Genomic DNA, 23,473 nt, shown 5'->3' on the forward strand with positions numbered 1-23,473 from the left:
GGAAAGGGGTTTTGTTGAAAAGTCACGTGAAATACCTAAATTTGTTCTTATTTAACATCAAAAGAACTTCTTGGTTGAATTCCCGAAAAAATATACCGAATTTTGATTTTCTTTCAAAAATCGCGCGGTTTCGCTCTACTGGTAAAGCTTCTTTTTTGTACAATGGAATGTATTAGAAAAAAATATAATGTTGAAAAGCAAAACTGCGATTATCATTTTTGAGAGTTGGAGTGGGGGGGGGGGAATCACTTTGAAAGTGTCATAGGGGGGGGGGGCAATTTTGTCGAGTAATTCGCGTCACGAGGTTTATGAACGGCCTCAAAGTTATTCTATTTGTTTATGACCAAAAAATTTACCCTCCTTTTGTAGCCATTTTTGTGCAATTAAATAATTACTCAATTTACAGAAAGATATACAATTTTATCCACTTTTTCTTTGTCCGAACTTTATCGGTGTACTGAGCTTGCTCAATTAAATCTTGATTCGTCTCGGTATCTCCTTTTAAGTCTTTTTTCTTACATTAACAATTCTGGTGACTACAGTTATTAATATTTTTTAATTAAAAATTTTTTTAAATCTAAGCATTGACAACAGTGATTTTATCGATATTTGTTACTCTTTAAACACAACAAAATTTTCACCGAGATACGAGAAACATCGCTGAACAGGTAGAAAGATTTCGAATCAGTCTTGTTAAATGCAAACTGAGGGCGATTTTTACATTCTCATCAGAGAAGCTATTAGATTTGTTTAAAATTTGACCCCCTCCCCCGTTTTTGTCAAACGTCCACGTTTCGAGACCCCTGAACTCGAAAAACAGGTTCTTATGAATGTGTCTGTCTGCCTGTTTCCACAATAACTTTTGAAAAAATTAATCTATTAGATTGGCCTTTGGTACACTCGTTATTATCCTAAAATAATTGTCAAGTTCGTTAGCCAACCACTTTGAATATCAATTCAAAAAGTGGGCACATTTTGAATATTTTCGAGACCACTTTTTTCAAAATTAAAAAATTTTCTGTGTGGTTATTGATAGTATTCGAAAAGTCGAAAAATTCATCTCAATGACTTTTTTCATATAACCCAAAATTATCAGAGTTATAGCATTTACAAAATTTGAAAAAATACACGAAAATTAACATTCTAAGCCAAATAACGCACGATATGAAAAATGTTGCTTTTTGAATGCTCTACCAGATTTTCAATAACACTTTTTTGAATTTTCTTGAAAAATGAAAAATTCTCATTTTCGTCAGCGTGAAAAGTAATGAAAAATTCAAAAATGACATTTTTCGGCCAAACTATGCAAAATACGGTAAAAGGTCAGCAGAAGAAAATTGGGCATTTGAAAAAGATCAACAAATTTGTAATCAATCACTTTTTGAAAGGATGCGCAGTTTTTGCTTTAATCAGGAAAAATATCAATAACCGTAAAAAAATCTGCCCGCTGCGTGGGAACATTCTCATCACAAATTTTCTTTTAATTTCTTTTTCCTCTCATGTGGGGTTTCAAAAAATTAAATTTTTTAAATGTTTTTAATGCTATTCTTTGCGATCAAAACCAGAAACAGAACTATCAAAAAATTATTCATGACAAATAAAACATTTTTACATTCTCATCAGAGCAGGTATTAGATTTGTGCCTGTCTTTATGTCTGCCTGTCTGTGAGCATGAAAACTGTTGAAAAAATTAATCTATTAGGTTGGCTTTTGGTGCACTCTTTTAGTGTCCTAAGCTAAATCCCAAGTTCGTTAGTCAACCATTTTGGATACAAATTCTAAAAGTGAGTTTATTTTGAAAATTGTTGAGACCACATTTTTTCATGATTCAAAAATTCTCTGAACATTTGTTAATAGTACATGAAAAGATAAATGTTAATTTTTGATAGCCCTACAAGATTATCATAACAACTTTTTGAATTTTTTCGAAAAAAATGATACGACAAACATTGTGCACCCAAAATATATTTACAAATTTGTTATTAATCACTTTTTTATAGGACACGCAGTTTTCGTTTTATTTACAAAAAAAAAAACATTAAAAATACAAAAATTAAATTTTTCGACACATGGCACAAGCTAAGAAAAATTAAATAGATAACATTTGTTCACCAAAAGCAGAGCAAAAAAATGGTTATTAATTTTTTTTACATTTTTCATCAGAGAAGGTGTCTGCCTGTCGGTCTGTATGTATGTCTATCTGCCTCTGAGCACGATAACTTTTGAAAAAATCATTCTATTATATTGGCCTTTGTTACACTGTTTTAGTGTCCTAACCTGAAGGTCAAGTTCGATAGACAGTCATTTTGGATAAAAATGCAAAAAGTGAGCGCATTTAAAATATTTTTGAGACAACTTTTTTCAAAATTTGGACGATATGAAAAAAAGTCAAGAGAAGAAAAAGTTTGATTTTTAAATGCCCTACGATTATCACAACAACTTTTTAAATTTTCTTGAAAAATGAAAAATTCAAATTTTGACAGCATACGAAATAATGGAAAGTCCAAAAATTACATTTTTTCATTCAACAATTGCACAGTATTTCAAAAAATATCGAATAATTAAGATAAATAATAAAATGTTTAATAATAAAACTTTTTAAAAGAATGCGCATTTTTTTAAACGGGGCAATGAAACTACGTCTGTTTTAATACCAATGCAAGTTATAAATTAAAATAATATACATTTATGGGAATGATATAAAATTTCAGGGATAAGCTCGAGTGCGAAGCACGAGATACGTGATAAGAATGTGTTCGTTAAAGCCGAAGGAGCTTTAAAAAAAGGGAATTCCCAATGACCAAATTACTGTTGCCGATGCTTTCACCTTTAGTTTTAAAATGCCTGTGCACAAAGATCGAACGCGTAGCGAGAGGTAAATTCATAATCGAGCGCGAGAACCAACAGTCGCGCGAAAAAGCGAAATCGCTTTCTAAAGATTAAATAAAAGTTGACGCCCAAGCTGAAGTGTCGTTGAATTAAGACCAAAACAGTTTGATTAAAAAAATGTATCCAGGTTTAAGGTGATAGATGTGGAAGTTGACAATCTCAAAGTGGCACTAACCTAAAATTTTTGTAGGCTCAGCTGCGGATTGCTATAAATAATTCGATTTTCAGTTAACATAAAAATAAATAGATGGTTCCAAGATATTAACTATCTCAATACGAGTAAAAATATTTGATGTAAAAAACTTAAGCAATACCGAGAAAATCGACCAAGAAATTTAAGAATAAAATTGCATGGGATTTCAAAATATGTTTTGGTTAGCGATTAAAAATCGAAATTTCAATTTTTTTTGAAAATCAAAATATGCTCGTAAGATATAAAGTTGCTGAATGAGAATGTAAAATGTTTGATCTAAACCAATTATCGTGTATCGAGAAAATCAATGTTAAACATCGTTTAACTTTTTGCTACACAGTGCGTTAAATAAATAATATTAAAAATAAATTAAAACATTGTGTTCCACAGACGTCTTGAACATTGACTTTTCTTCAATTAATACAATGAGTTTGTAAATCGAGTAAAAATTAAAAGCTGTATACTTTTTTGGAACAGTTATTTCGTAATCTGGCAGAAAACTACACCTATAGCCACTTCTCAGGATCGTGAGATGGGTGGCCACAGGGTACAACAATCGCAACGAAAGGCTGGCGCAACCCTCGTATGTCTTGAGGAGACTGAGCGACCCAAAGATGACAGCCTTCTGTATCCATCTCGCAAATGCCTCGGCATGTTTTTAACATGCGCGTATGGCATTGAGGTTAAGAACCAGTGATTAATTCGCCCCGCAGAGAGCATCAATCAGAAGGAAAATTACTTTAATCAACTATTTTTGATATATTCACTGCATCTCCGTTTTAAGGTCTTGATACCTCTTCTCCTTTTCCTTGACACTGATGTCGTAGTCGACCGGAGCCGAGAATTCGATCACGAATATAGGAGACTGCTGTTCGAAAAACGTAGTTCCAGAAAATGTGGCACTTCGCGTTTTAGGCCATTGACTGTATCACTCAATGAGTCGTCGATTGGAAAGGTCAGTTATAGATGTACAACTAAATTTTGTAACTGACATTTCCAATCGACGACTGATTGAGTGATCTAACATAAATACAAGGTCGAGACTGATTTATCAACATTGACTGTATCTCCTACGGAGCATTCGGTAAAGCAGTCCTGCTTTCTTTCTCTCGGCTTTTAGAAATGAGCCATCGAGATGGGGTAATGCACTTTCCCCACTCCTGATGTTAAAATTCAGGCGAAGGGTCTCGTCTACCTGCCCCGCGGCTTTGTAAAGAAAGGGTTCTGTGCAAATCATCTCGTACTGCCTGACCATTCTTAGAAGATTTCACCCATTTGCGGCGATGTAATTTACATCTAGGATAATTAGGTTATGAAGAAATTAGAGATTCAGAAGTTCGCGCCCGCCTTGACGCCGTGGGATGTTTAATCACGGAATGGACAAATTGGTATGCAAGCTCTTCTGCCAATGCACGAGCTTACTCGTGACGATATCGAGACCTATAAGTACATGCTTCATCCATGAAACTACTCCAAACGAGTAAAGTAGAACCGGGATGACCAAAATATTCGATGATATTTTATTCAACGCCTACAGATTGGATTACAAAATCTGTCAGGTGCTCCTAGGTATCTCAGGCTATTAGGTTCTCCAGTGTCAATATATTTAATAACACTTACACTATAACCTCAGGGTCATTGGGAACGCCAGTTATATTTCGTTTCTTTAGATTAATTTTGGCACATTTGTCTAATCAAAAGTCCATACTAATCTCTCCTGTGTACTCCTTTAAGATATTTAAAGAAAGCTGAAATTTGCTTGCACCAGAGACATAGATCTTTAGGCCATCCATATAAAATACATTAGAAAAAGGCAACAAAAAAAGAGAGGCGACGCTGAAACCAACCGCGAGAAAGCATCCAATAGAGGAAGAGCGATACTTCAGGACCCGGTGAAAGATCAACATTCAGGTTTCTTTCAAGCCTAAAAATCTGGCTCAACTGGGTGACGAGCTTCGTGGAGATTTTTCCGAAGAATCCGAACTCTGGAATATTCCTTGTGCTGTATATAATGCAGCGAGAGCTTTGGCAAATGCAAAAAAGTAAAATAAAACCAACGGCTGATCATAAGACCAAAAGACGAATGCATCACCTTACCACAAAGATAGGCTGAGCAAGACAGTACGCGTCCCGAATTTAGTGTGTGATTGACTACTTAACATCTGGCAGAACATTCACCAACAAGGTTTGACAATTCGCGCGCGCAATGCGAATCCGTTATCAAACACTGTTCAAGTCAAAGCTGCTGACCATCAGGTAGTATATGGTTGACCTAACACGAATTCTATCCGACGCTAGGAGAAATTTAGAGCGAAGTAAGAGGTGGGTCAGTGAAAACCAACAGTTTTTCTCTGACCCATCTCGACTTTTCAAAGACCTTCCAGTTACTGTCGACCATCCGCCCAAACCAGAGGAGGTTGAAACATTTTGGAGAAAAGTTCGTTATTCACTGAAAGAAGACTCAGAGAAATTTAGCTTTAAGGAACTGTACAATTCCCTCATAATGTCTCAGGAAGAATGCCCATCCATCACTGCCGAGGAGGTGAAGAAAGTATTGAGAGGTATGAAGAATTATTCCTCCCCGGGAAACTGTAACTAGTTACAGTTACTAAATAAAGTAACTTCAAGTTACCTAAAAAGTTACTTCTTTCTTTTCCTTAATTTAAAAATAAAAATAATTAATATAAGATTAATAAAATTATTTATTATTATAATATTATTACAATAAAAATATTAATAATTAATCAAAATAATAATTTGAAAAAAAGAGATTGGTTTAGTAAATAAAAAACTAGACAGATATTTCGCCAAGTGAACATTAATTTATTTTTGGAAATTGGAATATAAAGTACACAAAATAACTGTGAAGTAACTAAAATTAAGTTACAAGTCACTGCAAAAATCGTAACTAATTTACGTTACAAGTTACTTTTAAAAAAGTAACTAAGTTACCCTAAAAGTTACAAATAACGAAACTTTTTAGTAACTTAGTTACTTGTAACAAGTTACTACCCAACACTGCTAATAATAATGAAAGTGTTATTTTGTCGCTATTGCGGATATCAGAATGACAATCGCGTCTGAATTTTGAGCCCGCACGGTTGAATATTGTTGTCTAATTTTTGGCATGCCTCATCTAAGTAACCATATCTTAAAGCAAGCAGAGTCATTTTTTCGATAAAATGTTTATATTTGGTTTAATAATCAAAACGGAAAGAACAGTAGTAGTAGCACGCAGTCTTAGCTGTATATGTATTTTCGGCACGTATAATCTATAATGTAACGATTTTATTAAAAAAAAAAGGCTCTACGTGCTTCAAGATATGAGAATTTAGATGGCGTATGCAAAAAATGAGTCAAAAATATTCAATCATGCGGTCTACAAATTCAAAACAGAATATTCGTTTTTTACAAACTACCACGTTATTACTGCAAGTATTAACCGATTTTGATGAATCTTTTTTTCAATTTATTGTAGTTATATAAATTAATTAATTCTGTTAATTAAAATTGAATTAATCAATGAATTCATAATGTTAGTTTTTCTAACTGGCCGAAATCTTGTAACAATGCCCGGCATTCATTCGTTCCGTGTCATTCATCACCCTGCGGGGAGTCTGCTGACTTGAGTTTGACGAAAGTGATCAGACTCGAAGCCGCCTGGCAACACTTTTGCATCCAGGTAAGTGCCTGGCAATGCGCAGGTGCTATTTCTAATGTCAGCCCCTACATGTACACTAATTTTCAACCGTATCCAAGTCACGTTAGTTAAATGTCAAAAATTCGCACCTTTGGCGGGTCGCCACCGGTAAACGCATCCACTCACACCTGTCAGGCACCCATTTTTACGTTCCTCATCATCATCAGACGAACATCTCAGGTGAAAATTGGCCTTATCCGTATCACGTTGCCATTTTACGTTGTAAGCCCACGGTCTATTAGGCTTTAGCCGCGGAGACAGAGAATGGCAATGCGAGGCATAGCGAGGAAAGAGAGACATATGTGCGAGGCGAGGCGCAGCGAAGAAGGTTAGGATATAGGAGCGAGCGGATTAGTTATAAGGTGTGGATGGATGGTAATTTTTTAGAAATAGCTGTAAGAAAATTCAGTAAAAAAATGCAAATGTAAGCTAGTCAATTTTTTAAGGCCAGCAGGCCGAAAAATAAACGTTTGTCTATTAATAGGTATATTATATGTATGGCATTTTGTGAAAAGTAGCAATATTTTTATGATCTGCATAAACCAATTGTAATACTGTAATTTCGATTTTTAAATTATATTCATTGAACTTTATTACGCTTGTGTCTAAAAATGCTCCCTTCATTTTAAACCAAATTAATACTTTAGTAGCAATCAATATCTAGGGTTAGGTGATGATTGCTCAAAACTATAATGGTTGAACTTTATTACACTATATATTCAGCCGGAAATAAAAAATAAATTTTATTTTATGGATGCAAGGTGAGTTGGAGAAAAAAACTTTTTTTTTCGCCAACTCAAGTTTAATAATCGAATTGATGATAGGCACTCTTAACTTATAGAAACAATATTATGATCTCAATTTTCTCAAACATTGTATTTACTGAGTTTTATTCACTAACTCCTAAATTATTCTAACATGTAAATATAATTTGAATAAATAAATTCAAGTTCAGATGACATATTCAGTATACAAATATTACTTACGTTTCTCCTCTTATTATCATTTCGTGTGATATGTGAAACACCTTGTGATGTATTTATAAGTTCATTGGGAGCCACAATAATTTGCAACATTGGACTTAAAACTAAAGGTGCTTTTGGAGTAATTTTTGGTCGAAGTATTTCCATATTGTGGTCTGTAAAAGCATATGTTTTAAAAATTAATTTAGAAATAACGACTTCTCAACTCTGATTAATACACTTCTATACTAAATGTTATAGCTCTCATCGTATAAAATTATTATTATTTATTTATTTAACTTGTTCTCGGGTGAACCTAGTTTTTCACCATAGCCACGGGCTAAGTCAACTGACGGTTGAGATGAGGATGTTATAAGTTAATTGTATACAATGTTTAAACTCTGTTGCGATGATATTGTAGGTACAAAAGGAAGTGCATGGTGTAGTGTGGTGTTCGTATTTTACCGTTGTTATACTTAAATAGCGGCCGCAAGCGTTGAAGGTGACAACAGTCACCCCTGGATGCTTTGTTAGAGTTGAATGAGGGGGCTCAAATGGAAAAAATTTATAACAATCAACTTAATTGTGAAAAGCCATTTAAAGAATCTTGAAACATGGCGGCATATTTCATGCTTTTGGATTTCCCTTGGAAACCTTACCGATAGAAATCTTAGTATTCTCAGGGGAAATGGCCTGGCTCGTTTGAGGCTATCCCCTACCGAAAAGAATCTTTGAGTATATACTAAAAATTCTTTAGGTCAAAGAAGCTCAGAGAAATTCTCCGTAGGCACTCAGGTAGATATTTTTAAAGGTTCAGGTAGCTCGTTTAAATGATCTGAAGACTTTAAAATATCCTTTCAGAAACTGAAATAAGAATACGAGCATAAATAACAAGCAGAGAGGCTATCTCAATAGAGTAGCCGACACTCAAGGGTTCTTTGTTAAGCTTTCGGATTAAAATTTAGAAGTAGATTTTTTTTTTTGATTTCATAGTTAACAGCCTAAAACATAATAATTCGGAATCTACGCGTTTCGATGACTTCAGATATCTAACTTTTTTTTGAATGCTTAAAATTGGAATTAATAGAACGTTTCTCGTAAATCGAATCAGATACGCCAAAAAAGACAACATTTTTGAATTCCACTAGAACATTGTATATTAGTATATAAGTTATAATTATAAATAAGTATAATGAGAAAATTCATCAATTAAAAAAAAGTGTAAATAATTTGAAGAGAAATTTAAAAAGGCAGAGCGGATTAGCCACGACCAACTACTGTAAATAACTCTGCCCGCCCGGTACGTGACGAATACAAAAGGAACATTATATTACCACGGTCCTATTGTATTCGTCACGTACCGGGTGGGCAAATTTATTTACAGTAGTTGGCCGTCGCTAACTCTTCTCCCTTTTTTAATTGTTCTTCAAATCATTAACAATTTTCCCCGTAGATTCCGGATTATTATGTTTTAATCTGTTAACTTTAAAATGAAAAAAAAAAAATTCTAAATTTTAAACCGAAAGTTTAACAAAGGACCCTTGAGTGTCGGCTACTCTATTGAGATAGCCTCTCTGCTTTTTTAAAGCCTTCAAACCATTTAAACGAGCTACCTGGTCCTTTAAATATATCTACCTGAGTGCCTGCGGAGAATTTTTTAGAGCTTCTCAGAGCCTAAGCATCTTCAGTATATATTCTGAAATTTCTATCAGCAGGGAACTGCTGTTTTTAGCGCAAAAATATGTATATAATAAAACACTGTAAATCTTCTTCTAAATAAAAAAGGTTATATAACACATTGTCATTAAGTGAGTAGTTTGTCCGGAAAATTGAAAAGATTAAACATTTTTGTAAGTTTATTCTGTTTGCATTTGTGAGCGATTGCCTCAATGAAAACGAGTGCAGTTTATGGTTGCTTTCATTTTTTGAAGTAGGAATTTGCTCATGTACTTTCCTCATGTCTTAATAACACTTCTGCAAATTTTCGAAATTTTGAAATAATTTTTTGATATTAAAAACAGCCTTTTTCTGAACCTATGTCAAAACTTTTTTCTTCAAATGGTAGAAAACATAATGCACCCATCGTAAATAATCTCATCTTCTTCCGTATGCCTGGCGCCCTTCAAACTACATTTACCAGGGCATGAATCGACCACGGTCATGTAGCCTCAGGCGACTATCAACGTCCTTCTTCCACCAAAGCAAATACGTGAGTGCAAGTAAGAGAGTAACGGGCTTGCCATTACTTATTTTTGCACGCAGCATTCCAAAGGTAATCCAATGATCGTATCAAAATTCAGTAATAATCAGATTAAAATTAAGCTTATAGTCAAGCTCTACAGTGAAATTAAACCTTTTCTTCAACACGCCTCCAAAATATTTCTTGATTCACATTTACTGTTGTTTATATAGAAAGTCAGTTGTAAAATACTAATTGTGAAGATAATCTTACAGCAACAGAAAATTATTAACATTCCATATAATAATTCAGATTAATACTTCAAGGAGAATAAAATAAAATAACAATGGTTGTATCTCCTTTCTTCTCCCGATAACATTTCACGTCTATAACGCGTTTTTGTATGAGAAGAATATAGACGTGAAATATTGTCGAAAAATGTTCTCTTACAAAAATAGAAATCACTGCTTGTCTGTAGTAACAATAGTCCAGTCATCAGGTCGGAAAAATAGGGCGAAGTTATTCATTTCTGGGACAGTCATTTTTCTTCTTCTAAGTACTTCATTTGGGGGTGCATGATATGGGGTCAGGTTCTGTGCACAGGATTTTCTCCCGGAATACGGAAATTTGGTTGGGAAAATGTGCAAAATATCACATTCGATTGGATTAGTACTTTCATGTGCATTTGAAAGGCAACAGTGTTCTTACAAAAATTGATGTACATAATATTCTGCGTGAAACTAAAAAAAAAAAAACGTTCTATCATTTATAGTCCCGGAGTAACGACCTTTTCAAAAACCCCGAGTTTTTCCAATTTTTTGCCAAAAATCACATGTTTTTTTGTTTCTCTGTAGCTCGGATCCTGATGGCCAGATCTAAAAATGGTCAACAGATGAATTAAAGTAGACGTAAATACCTGTAATTTCAACCATAAAAAAACATTGTCCTAACTATCATAGTTCGCGAGTTAGCACCTGCCAAAGGTGACCCATTTCGACTTGAATTTGCAGGTAAATACAATAGCAACGTTCTGGTCACCATGGGTTATTTATCTTACATCTGTGCGAAGTATGGAGTTACCACAAGAAAACAAATTGGATATTGGATACATACCAACAGTAGATTAGTTATTCTGAAAGAACAACGTACTTTTTTAATCAGGTGTCGAAATGATGCCTTAATACCAGCACATATTCAACAACACTTAAACAAATACTCTGAAAAAGGCACGCAGTGATGTCGAAACGTCGTCGAAGTTTTAATTTTTGTTCTAAAAATAAATGGTGTTGAATTGATAGCTCTAATTTGTTTTATTTTGCAGTTGCCCTAAGACAGAAGAAATAATTTTTCTACAATTCATTATTACATTGTCGGTCGAAGAATGGTTTGATTTGGTGTTTCCAAATCTTTACATCAAATACCCAGAATTCAGTTTTTTTTTTAATCCCTCGTTTCAGGGTTGTCACAGAAGAAAGTTCTTAGAGGTTGAATTCAAGAGGACTTAATTCTGCATAAGTTAAAAAATATATAAGGTTCCTACTCCCAATATGTCACGAGTAATGATCTTCCAAATATACATATTTTTCGGTCTTTTTTCAACTCGGGGCATTTACCTGTAAATTCAGGTCGAAATGGACCACATTTGGCAAGTGCTAACTCGCGATCTATTATAGTTAGGACAATGTTTTTGTGTTGTTGAAATTACACGTATTTACGTCTACTTTAATTCATTTGTTGATCATTTTTATATCTGGCCATCAGGATCGGAGCTACAGAGAAACAAAAGAAACATGTGATTTTTTGCAAAAAATTCGAAAAAATCAATGTATTTCACATATGTATACCCTTTCCGGGTGTTTACATATAACATTCCCTCACTTAACCAGTGCACAAGCTTAAATACATAGATAATATCTCACTTAATTACGTAATTACTAGGCTTAAATACTTGAACATACGGAATAAATATTTGGAAAAAATCTAACAGAATCTCCAGGTACATACTATGGGAACTGTCCAGCTCCATCTTTATGCCACACAAACGCTCTCTAGCGATGGATATTACAGATTTTCCGAATTATTTTGAGTCAAATCTTGCACTATTCGCTCGAATTCCCGCGCATACCTTCAGAGACTTAGCCTCGGTTCTGCAGCGAGAGTTTTACAAAGTTTATCTTGGATCTCGATATTACCTTCAGCCAACCAAATTTCTACCTTCCGAATCAAACTTTTATCAATTAATTCCCGCGCCTTGTTGCACGTCCATATGTGCAGTATGTCTTCATCTTCTGCACTGCAAAGTCTGCACTCTACATCTTTAAATCCTTTATTCCCTACCTTTCCTACATTCTCATACCTCATTCTAGCCCATTCTCCTTTGTCCTTGTACCCTATTTCTTTATTTGTCCATTAACTCTCTAGAACAACTTTCTTTTTATATTTTCGGTACCACTTGCAATAAGAAAATTTTTTTATGCTTCCCCAATTTTTTAGCACTTCCTGCTCCCATTTCGCCCTGCAATCTTTTTTTAAATTCTCCCTTATCATCTCTGATGACACTCCCTCACGAATTCAGTTCAAAGTTTCTCCATCTCCTACTCCCCTCATTGACTCTATTAATTTCTCTCTCCATACTGAAGGATTGTTGTTTTGTATTCCTCTTATCTCCTCTTGTAAGCAGACTTTAGGTAATCTTTCAGGTCCCATCTCCATAATTTCTTCCACATATCGATAAACTCTGTTTCTCGCTTTGGTTTCTATGCTATTTCGCCGAGTTCTCCTTCTCCAGATGTACCCTGGAGTGTTCATATCTAGACCCATAGCCATTTTGATGATGTTTCCGTGAACCCTTTCTATTTCTTCCCATCTTCTACACCCACAAGCTTCAACCCCGTACAGTCCTCCCGATTTTACTAGCACATCCATTAAGTATAGTCTTCGATTTAGCCCACTTATTCTTGCTCTTTTCATTACTCCCTATCAGCGTTGGCTGCTTTTTGCATTTTACCTACCATAATTTTAATATGTTTTCTGTGCGATCCACTCGAAGAGAACCAAAACCCCAGATACTTGTATTTATCTACGATCTGTACTTCGTCTCCAAATATTTTCTACTTCTCAGCAACTGTTCTTCTGCCCCCTTTCTTGAATACTATAATTTTCGATTTATTTACATTTATTTCTAATTTATTCCTGGCTACATATCCTTCCAAAGATCGCAACATATCTTTTAATCCCTTGGGGAAAACTGAAACAATTGCCAGGTCGTCAGCGAACTTCAAAGCAAAGATTTTATTTTTACCGATTACAGTTCCCCCATCATTTTTTGCTTCCAAATTTCATGAATGTCGTCTATGAGAATATTAAATAGAGTAGGGCTCAGTGGGAATCCCTGTTTAACTCCTACTGATGTTTCAAAACTTTCCGTGACTCCCTGTTCTGCAATTATATGATCTAGGGTTACTTAATAAATTTCTTTGATCATCTCAAGCATTCTGTCCCTGATTCCTAGCACGTGTAGTTTTTTAAATAGTAAATTCCGATCTACAGTGTCAAATGCTTTTTTGAAATCTATAAAAGCCATGTAAAACTTGCCCCTTTCTGTCTTCAGCTTATTGTTAATTAAGGAATTTAACACAAAAATGTGATCCCTCGTTAATCTCTTTTTCATGAACCCTGCCTGACTGTCTGTGTATAGCCCTTGCTTTTCCATCCAATTTCTAATTCTTTCGTCCATAATTGATGCTAATATTTTGTACCCCGTATCTAACAACGAAACCGCGATAGTTGCCCGTATCTTCCTCATCCCCTCCCTTAAATATTGGTATTATTCCCACCTTTTCCCAATCTGGTATAATTTTTCCCGTTACCCACAGCCCATTTAGTATTTGATGCAATTCTTTCGCCCAGACCTCTGGTAATCCTTTCACAAACTCAATTGGGACCCAATCTTCCCCTGTTGCATTCCCATCTTTCATCTTTTTTACACTCTTAACGAATTCCTCAAAGGTTATATCCTTGTTTAGGTCCTCTACTTCCTCTTCCCCACCTTTATTGCCATCCCCATGTATCTATCCCCTTTGCCCCCTTCCCGTCTGAGATGTCATTATCTCCTCCTAATAATCCTTTAAAATGCCTAATCCATCTTTCTTTTTTAACCCTGCTTCCCCTCCTTTTTTTCCTTGGTCTAAAATTCCCCACCGCTTTCCAAAAACTTGTCATGTCCCGACTCGTTTCTAATTTTCTCACTTCTCTTCCTTTTTTACCTTCTTTTTTTCTTTACATAGTTTCTTATACTTGCTTTTTCCCCCTTCCATGCCATCCTTTCTTTCTCCCCTTTTTTCAGCAGAAAGCTTCTCAAGCTTTTCCATTATTCTCCCCTTTGTTCCTCACATTCTTTATCGAACCATCCTCCCTTCAATTTATTTACTTTATTTAAACCTGTACCATTTGCAATTAAACCTACTTTTTTTGTTGCTTTCCAAGTGCAGCTCAAAAAGTTTTTCCATCTCTTCTCCAAGGTTTCACTCTCTACTTCTTCTTTCCATAGATTACCCTTTTCTATTTCATAGACTTCTCCCTTTTGACCATCCCACCTTAACCTTTTCTTGGTACTTTTTTTATTTCGGACGTGACAGTACTTTTACTTACTTTTTATATTAATTTTAAGATTAAAGCCTATCGGTAAATGATCAGATTCAATTCTAGTTTCAATCTGTATTGTTTTAATTGGACATGCTTCTTCATTTTCTGTTACTATAATATAATCGAGAACCGAGCCCCCATCTCCACAGATGTGCGTCCATTTTCCCTCTCTATCCCCTTTTATTCTACAATTCAACACTCTCAAACCTTGTTCTTCACACATTTATAATAGTTTCCTCCCTTCCGCATTCAATACTTTATCTTCTGATTTTCTATCTCTATACAAAACGTCGTCTATTTCCCCTCCCTCCCATTCTTCACCCCCCTTTTCTTCTCTTATTCTCGAATTTCAATCCCCGATTAGGATTAATTCTCCGCCGGCCCGTCGTGATTGGTCAATTAACTCTATCATACTATTTTTTACAATATTCATCCCGACATTGTTGTAAAGCGATATTATCCTAATATTGTTCTCGTTTGCCTTCCGTCCCGAGATGATCATTCCATACTCCCATTTAGATACATTCACCCCTTCACTCACCCCTTTTCACACACCCACAAGGTGTCCTCCTTTAGCTCTACCTTTTTTTTTTATCTCTAGAAGCTGCTTTAAAGTTCCAAATAAAGTTATCGTCTAATTAACTTACAGTATCCCGCGCATTTTTTTCTTCCCACCACGTCTCTTGTATTATTATTAGGTCATAATTGCTCCAAAACTGTTCCGTTGATAATATTTTATAGCCCCCTGCTATATTTCATGTGACTCCTTCAATAGTTTGCCGTTCGCTCGTTCTGAAATCGGATCTGCTCTATCTTTCTTTCTTCTTCACTCCAGATGTATTCCCAGCCTCCAATTCTCCATCTCATGAAGCCTTTCCAGGCTTCCGTGCCTTTTCCACTTCGTTTTGAATCCAGCTCATGACCTCCTTCTTCCTGTTGGTGAAGTCGTGCTCCACTCTGGTGCTGCTGCCCCTCAAACCACTTTTCTCTTACATTAAATTCGTTCTTGAATTCCCAGGAATCCAAACTTGCCAACAACCCTCCTCCAATAAATCTTAGTTATATAATTCTTATTCTTACTCCTATCAAATTCCAAATTGTTTGAGTGATTTCCCTTTTCAGCCCTTCTCCCCCTGTTGCCCTAAATCCTCTTAATAGTACCCATTTTCTTCTATTTTTCCATTCTTTGGTTTCTGTCTCTAGTTCTCCTATACCCAACCAGTCAGGGTGCTTAAGATCCCTTTCTCTTTCCTTATTCTCCTGGTTCTTAATCCAATTGTTTTGTTTATGTTGGTTTTCATTCTCGTCCCTTTAATCAGTTTCATTCGTTCCCTCCTCTTCTACACTATTTACACTTTTTGCCTTTCTCAGGCTTTCGTCCCTGTCCGAGTTCTCAAGCTCCTGTACCTTCTGTTCTAACCCATTAATTTTGTTGTGCAGACTGTTTCTCTCTTAACACCATTTTGCTTCTCTCTTCCTCGCTCTCTCAAGGTCCGTTGCTGCTGCTTTTTCACTTTCTCCCTTTTCCTCCCACCAGCTGTCCATGATTTCTCGAATCGTATTTCCTAAGGGCGATTCTTCTCCTTTTTCTATATTTCCTTTTACGTTGAGGAAATGTCCTTCTGGGTCCCTGAGTTCAATTTATCTAACTCATCCCTTTTTTGTCATTTACCAGTTCTTCGCTGTCTGTGAAACTATCTTGGGTTGTCCTTCTTATTTCGTTCTGCCTTCGTTCGCTATCCTTTGACCTCTCTGGCGATCTGGTCGTTCTATGACTTCTCTCGAATGCCCCTTCGTTTTCTCCCACCACAAAAGACATTGCCAAACTTTTCACATTTTTCACTATAAAGCTCTCCATACTGCTTACACTCTTAGCATTAGCTGTGTCTCTTTATTCATTGGTCTTTCCGCTATGTCCGCTGGCTCCCTCTCGGTGTAGCCTGGAGAACTAATCTCGACGGCTTCCATAGCGTAGTCTGAAAAAGCCTAAATTTTTTACCAAATTTTCCTACTTTCACTTTTGCAAAACTTTTAATAACACTCTCCGGGGCCAATAACTTATTTAGCTATTGAATAAACAAGTTTTCACTCCCGGCTCCGCACTTCCCTCGGTTTCTCGGACAAATTTTCGCACACCGAAACCCAACGCGTGTTTACCGTTCGCGCCCCAACCGGAAGCCTCTTGGACGTACTAGTTTAAAAAAAATCTGATAACACATTAAGACATAAAGTTTACAGAAAACCCACCCGTACAAACAGATGCCTACATGCCTGGTTCCACCACCACCCATCTCAAAAACTATCGGTCATCAATTCCATTGTATACAGAGCTGTCTGCAAAACAGCTAAAGTAAATTACAAAAGGAATGATAAAACATTGAACAAAACGTAATACATAACGATTACGCAAAAAAACAAATTTATGAATCAATAAGAAAATACATTAAAAAAACAAGTCAACATAACCTGCTTCAGAAAGAGAGAGAAAAACGACCACTATGCTATCCTACATCCAAGGTGTCACAGAACAAGTAGAAAGAATTATCAACAAACATAACGTCAAAGCCATATTTAAATCACCTGCGAAAATAGGACAACTTCTAAACAGCCCTAAAGACAAACAGACACATCTCAGTGATCCGGAAGTATATAAAATCCTTTGTTATTGTAGCAAAGTCTATATTGGAGAAACCGGGAGAGCGGTGAGCCAACGTATGAAGGATATCTCCGATTTAGCAGCTAGGCTATCCGCTGTTTTTGAAACATTTGCATATAATATGCATTGTTTTAATGAAGTATTTTAACCTTTTGTATAAGTACCATGTACAATGTTTAAGCGATTTTTCTATGAACAAAAATTAAGAACAATAAAAATAGACACATGCATTTTTTATCACTTTATTTCTGCAAAATTATCGAAAAGTTTAATTCTTTTTTTTTAATTTTGAATATTGATATATTTGCTATTGTATATTTTCTATATGAATATTCGTTTCTCGGCCTCATCATTAACAATTAATATAAAAACTATACGCAGCCTATATTTAAAAAGTGACAAAGTAAAATAGTAATTTTGATAAAAAATTAATATAAATGTTTTGAGAACGTTGGAAAACATGGAAAAATAGAAGATAATCTTTTGGTAAAGCATTTAAATACTTTTTTTATGTCAAAGCGAATCTTCACACCAACTTTCATGCATATTATCAACGAAGTTGATAATAATAAGAATGTCTTCATCCCATTACCAAATGCAATTATTTGTTTTGCAATTTTTTATGAAAAATAATATGTTTCTCTTTTCATCGATATCATCAATAATAATATTGATTTCCAATCTTGAAAGTATAATTAAAGTTTTCTTCTTGAGTTCTGTGTGTTGGGCACTTAAGACCGTAACTTATGGTATTCCATTTTCTCAAGAAATATTTTTATGTGCTTACGATGCGTAGTTTCTAACAATTTTTCTTTAAAAATGTGGACATTTCGTTTCGATATGCATATTTAAATTCAATTTTAAACGTTCGTCAAATGTTGTTGGCCTGCATCGTTTTTCAACATTTTTTGTATTATCGTGTATGAGAGTGTAATGCAATCGTCCAAATTTTCGATCTCTGGTTTTGAAATTTTTCGATTAGACAAAAATTCAAAAGGTTAGTTTTTTCAAATTTTGAACAAAAAAATCTTACGAGTTTTAGAAATTTTTGTCAAATTTTTTTTGTACACGACAAAAAGACTTGCAAATTATCCTTAGGACATTTTTGAATTCGATAAAAATTACAAAAGTTATATGCTTTTCAATATTTTGAAAACGTTCGAACAGGAAAAATTTTTTTTATAGTTCAAGTCCCTCTAAAATATAAAGCTCACCGCATAAAAATCCGCAACAACCCAGGGGATTGTCACCATTAGCTACAGGGCTTTACTGCAGTATCTCCCACTACTTGCTGTAGGGTGAATCACTTTTACTGATTTGTACGCCCTGCCGGGTGACTGGAAGTCCGAATTTGACACGATCCTAATCTAGAGGGGGGGGGGGGTCCCAAATCCATTGGCGAATCTAAATGAGAATCCAGGACTGACCCATCTCGGAACCAGTAAATATAAGGAAATACTAGTTCATCAAAATCAATTAGAGTGTTACGTTAAATTATAAGAGTTCAAGAGTATATTTCAGTTTACTTTTTTTTTTTAAACTCGTCATTGAGATCTTCCTTTAATTTAAAGTGGAGATCTTAAACGGTGAGTTCGCTTTCCGTTGCCAAGTGGAGTCAATTAAATCGAAACAAATCAAGAACACAATCCTCTAAATTAAAAATATTATATTTTTAAACTTCTTTTTTCCGTATTTTTAATAAACTCAATAAATTTTATTTACTTGTGATTAATTGTGTATTTATCACAAACTTTGGTCGTTATCTTCGTTTCTGTTTAAAAATTATAGATTTCTATCAAAAATCAGGAATCTCTTGAAAAAGAATTAGAAACTTGCAGTTCGATAAACGTTTAAAAATGTTTGATCAAGTTTTTAATGTGAATTTTTTATTACAATTCATTTGTTTCATTTTTGAGTATATTTTATGATAAATTCTTCTTTTCTTACATAAACAAACATAAACTATTACTAGATTGAAAAAAAACTTATTGAAGAAAATTATATTACCTGTGCTTTTATTGGAAAATAGATTGCCAATGAAATCAGTTACAGAGTCTTTAATACGGTTGATAATATCCATTCGCTCTATTTTGGTCAACGTTGTTAGAATTTTGTCAAGTGTCGCTTCAGGAGATTGTACATATGTCAGTAAAACGTAATATGTCGGATCTTCTAATCCTTTGAAGTCGTGGTCTATGCACTAAAGTTCATCATTTATAATTGTCTATACTATCCACAATTAAATATTGGTTTCTTATGCATAATTTTGAATTTGTAAAATCTTACTCGTATTTGCTCTCCCAAGAGACCCAAGTGCGCTGCAAAGTCTTTCCAGTCGGCGTACATTTTTCCTGTGGAAGTTGCACTGAGTAACAAACATAGTTTTTGCAAAATAGGTTTTCCTTCATTCTCAAAGAGATAAGAAGCATGGACTTGAGACGAAAGTTTCTGAATGCGTAACAAAACTGTGTCTAAATTTGGGGGACCACTAACTTCATCCCTTAGCTTTTCGAGCTCAGGATCGAATTTCCTGAAATCATTAAATTATTCACATATACCGCCTGGATAGCGTTCTCTCCCATGGGGTACCTGGCGGTGTTTGTTTGAAGGGAATTAAAAATATCAACATTTTTCTTACCTGGGAGAAAACATTTTCGGCTTTGGCACTTGGTCGATTAGAATCGCGTAAATGTAATGAATTTCTTTCTTTAAAATAGAGCTGTTTTCTTATAATCTTCAACTGCATATTTTACTGTATTTCATTGTCTTCAGACAGTTATACAATTTTTATAAAAGTAACGTAAAAATGTACTATTCTAAGTATTAAAATTGGAATTTTTAAGTATAACACAAATATTGTACGGATCTCGGGTTATGTTTTGTACACATAGGACAGAAGTCTGCGAGCTTTTTACTTATCTGATGCGCAATTGTGTGAAATTGTGTAAACTGAACTGTCAACTTCTGTTCCATTCAGCCTACTTTCCTCGTGATCCCCTCCACTGATTCTCTCAAGGTCAGTGATTCAGAAGCGTGTAATTGACTCATACCCGCTCAATTTGAAAACTTGATATTTTAACTCGTTCATAATCAATTTATTTTGAGATCGGTGTGCTATTACAAAAGTGGCAGCTAATGTTGCGTTACAATAATCAAATAATAATTTTAAATCATACAATGAACTTTTAAACAATAATCGAGAAGTAAGAGAAAATAACGTGATAAATCCGCTTGAGTTCATTTCTCAATATTTGAGGATATATTATAACGTGAAATCCATTGATCGAATTGAAACTTGAAATAGGCTGTTATATTCTACCGGGCTGTTAAGTAAAAGAAATGAGGATAAATCTTTTTAATTTAATACTGTCTTGCAGCTATTAACAAAATGAAAATGGATTTATCCACTTTTTATTCATCACATACTTTACTGATTTATTATGTTCTAATGATATAAATTTACAAGTTCGTATTTGCGTATGAAATAAAAAAATATATTAAATCAAATTAATGATATTCGTAACATATGGAAAAAAATAATTTTTATTTTTTTTTGATCGACTTATCTCGTTTTTTTCTCTTACGCCTCAAATATGTAAATGTATATAGTAGGGCGGCGTGAAAATGATCAAATTAGTCGAATTGTTTGAGCTGAGCGAAAAATATTTGTGGGTTGGCATCCGAAAAAAATAATAAATAAATTTTGAAATCGGTAATACCTTCTGTTCCCTTTTTTGATTTGAAAATTCAAATTTTTGAAAATTTCAAAAAATTTCCGAATTACTTCGAAAATAATGGAAATTTTTTTCGATGTACAGTTTTTCCTAGTGAATGATAAGAAAAAATTATAAATTGAAAACAAATTTTTGTTAATGCATGAGAGAAAATTTGTCAACGGTATCCCGCTTTTTCAGCGAATAGCTAGTAAAGAGTTCAGGAAATAATTTTTTTTTAGTTTATTGGGGGTGGGGGCTGATTTGTTATGCCCATATACGCAATAAAAAATATGCTCGCGATAAATCTAAAAAATTCTTTCCTGAACTTTTTCTTAGCTATTCGCTGAACAAACGGGATAACATTGACAAATACCCCCTTATGCATTAAACCCCCCCCCCCCCCCAATAAGGTGGAGTTTGTGTACAAAATGATTCCATCATCTTATTCCTACGAACATATTTTTTTCCGTAACAGAACCATAATTTTTTGCGTCTGAAAGCTTGGTCTAAGCAAGTTGTCAAAATCCCTCAAGAAAATGTAAAATTGAATATTTTTGAACGTTGGAAACATCAATACAAATTTTTTTCTCGAAAAAACCAAATCACAGTATGTTTCTTTCATTGAAGCTGGAGAAATTTCAGTTTCAACATATTAACTATTTCATAAATGTGTGCATAGGACTCAATAAAAAAAAAAAACATGTTTTTGGCCATTTTCGAAAAATTATACATTGAGAAAAAAATTTTTTTTCAATGCATAATTTTTTATTATCATTCACTGGAAACAACTGTACATCGAAATTAATTTTAATTTTACATGTTTTATGTATAGTAAATTGTCTTTTTGACTGATCAAAAAGTCATTTCACTCATTTAAAAAGTGAAAGTGTTATAAATTTACTGCGTCGCTTATAAAATTAATTGGTAATAATAATTTAAATTAAAAAATAGATTATGGGAGACCACCCTACAGTAGATAATGATTCTACAGTAAACAATCATTATTTATAAGCACAATTATAAGTCCATTTTACTTTTAAGGCCTTTTAATTATTAAATTCTAAATAAAATATTAAAAATTCTATAATTGACATTCGAAAGTTCTTGGAATTGAAGTTTTTTAAACTGTAACATTAAAAATGGTATGTTTTTTAGTTTAAATGGTCCCTTTTATAGATTAAAAAATCCCCGGCCTTTCAGGGGCATTTTAAGCATTTTTTCAGGAAAATTTTAAGAAATTGTGGAATGTCAACTGTCAAGGTCGGGTAAACGTTTAATTTGTCCGATTGTGGCATTCTTATTATCATGATAGAAGATATTAGTTTTAATCCAAATTTAAATTCGCCTGTTATCATTAAATTTCCATGTGTTAAGATGCCTAAAGTAATAAAAAATGGTTTTTGCGACTTTGTCACACATTTTTAGGGCTCAAAAAGAAAAATTGAGTTCGTTTACCAACCTTTCCTTGAACAAAGGTTCTACTTTTAATCAAAAGAAAATTTTATTAAAAAGTCGAAAATTCCAAATATGAGCTAAGCGAAACGAGATAAAAATCAAGAAATAAAATTGGTACTCTTGAAAATATTCCTTTTTTTTTCTTGAAAGAGGTTCTGTAGATCCTACTACATTGCAATAAATACTGTTAAACTATATACTTATAATTTTTTGCATTCAATAATATCTTTTATTTCAGATTCTATAAACAGTATCAAGAAAATCGTTTTGCAAGTAGTGAAAGAGCATCACAATTTTTAGAATGGATAGAAAAATATGACAATCACATGCAATGTAGTGATTCGTGGTTTGACGTCTCTGCTAAAAGAATGGTTGATTTTCGAAATTGTAAAGGTAATCCCGCTTGGAATTGGAAGACCAAGGGATTCAAGACAATATTAGATGTGCTGATGGTATGAAAATTATTATTTGAATATTAGTTTATGAAACACAATTGTAAAAACTTTTTTTTCATAAATGTATTACAATTTTTGTCAAATAATTATAGAAAAGTTATCCCTCTGATGAAAAGAAGCTGCCTGTGATGGATAGAATAATTTTTAATAAAGAGGTATCAAATATCAATTATAGCTCAAACGACGAGATTGTAGTTACAACTAGTGATGGATCGAGTTTCAATGTAACCCATGTAATATTTACACCATCGTTAGGTGTTTTGAAAAATGAGTACAGAAGTCTTTTTACTCCTTCTTTATTGGAAGTGAAAGAACGTGCAATAGAGGTAATAAATCAAGTAGATACTATTTTTTTCTCCACGCATGTATAAAAAATGATTAAGAGCTAAATATCTTAAATTTTCTTGTAGGGATTCAGTATTGGGGTTGTAAACAAATTTTTTCTTAATTTCCCTTACCGATGGTGGCCAGAAAAAACAAATGGCTTGTCGTTTCTTTGGTCAAAGGAAGACAAAGACGCGTTTCTTTCCGAATACGGAGAAGTAAGTCTAAATAATAAATAACTATTTTTGCATAATCCCCCCCCCCCCTCAAGTTAACGGTTTGCAACAAAATATGGTTCCA

General features: G+C 34.0%; 2 protein-coding genes across 2 annotated transcripts in view; one reads left to right on the forward strand and one right to left on the reverse strand.

Annotated features, from left to right (window-relative positions):
* The window catches only part of LOC117167317, a 22,369-nt gene extending 2,189 nt beyond the window's left edge, over positions 1 to 20,180 (reverse strand). The window contains exons 1-4 of the mRNA XM_033352155.1: positions 19,862 to 20,180; positions 19,510 to 19,753; positions 19,231 to 19,423; positions 7,769 to 7,920 (exon numbers count right to left, since the gene is read on the reverse strand). Coding sequence (XP_033208046.1) covers positions 7,769 to 7,920; positions 19,231 to 19,423; positions 19,510 to 19,753; positions 19,862 to 19,875 — 603 coding nt within the window. The 5' untranslated portion in view covers positions 19,876 to 20,180. The remainder of the gene's footprint in view (positions 1 to 7,768; positions 7,921 to 19,230; positions 19,424 to 19,509; positions 19,754 to 19,861) is intronic.
* LOC117167316 (spermine oxidase-like) overlaps positions 1 to 23,473 on the forward strand; it is a 41,684-nt gene that overhangs the window by 14,570 nt on the left and 3,641 nt on the right. The window contains exons 3-5 of the mRNA XM_033352154.1: positions 22,633 to 22,846; positions 22,942 to 23,175; positions 23,260 to 23,391. Coding sequence (XP_033208045.1) covers positions 22,633 to 22,846; positions 22,942 to 23,175; positions 23,260 to 23,391 — 580 coding nt within the window. The remainder of the gene's footprint in view (positions 1 to 22,632; positions 22,847 to 22,941; positions 23,176 to 23,259; positions 23,392 to 23,473) is intronic.

Source organism: Belonocnema kinseyi, chromosome 2 (genome assembly GCF_010883055.1).
Source record: "Belonocnema kinseyi isolate 2016_QV_RU_SX_M_011 chromosome 2, B_treatae_v1, whole genome shotgun sequence".
NCBI classification, from domain to species: Eukaryota; Metazoa; Arthropoda; class Insecta; order Hymenoptera; family Cynipidae; genus Belonocnema; species Belonocnema kinseyi.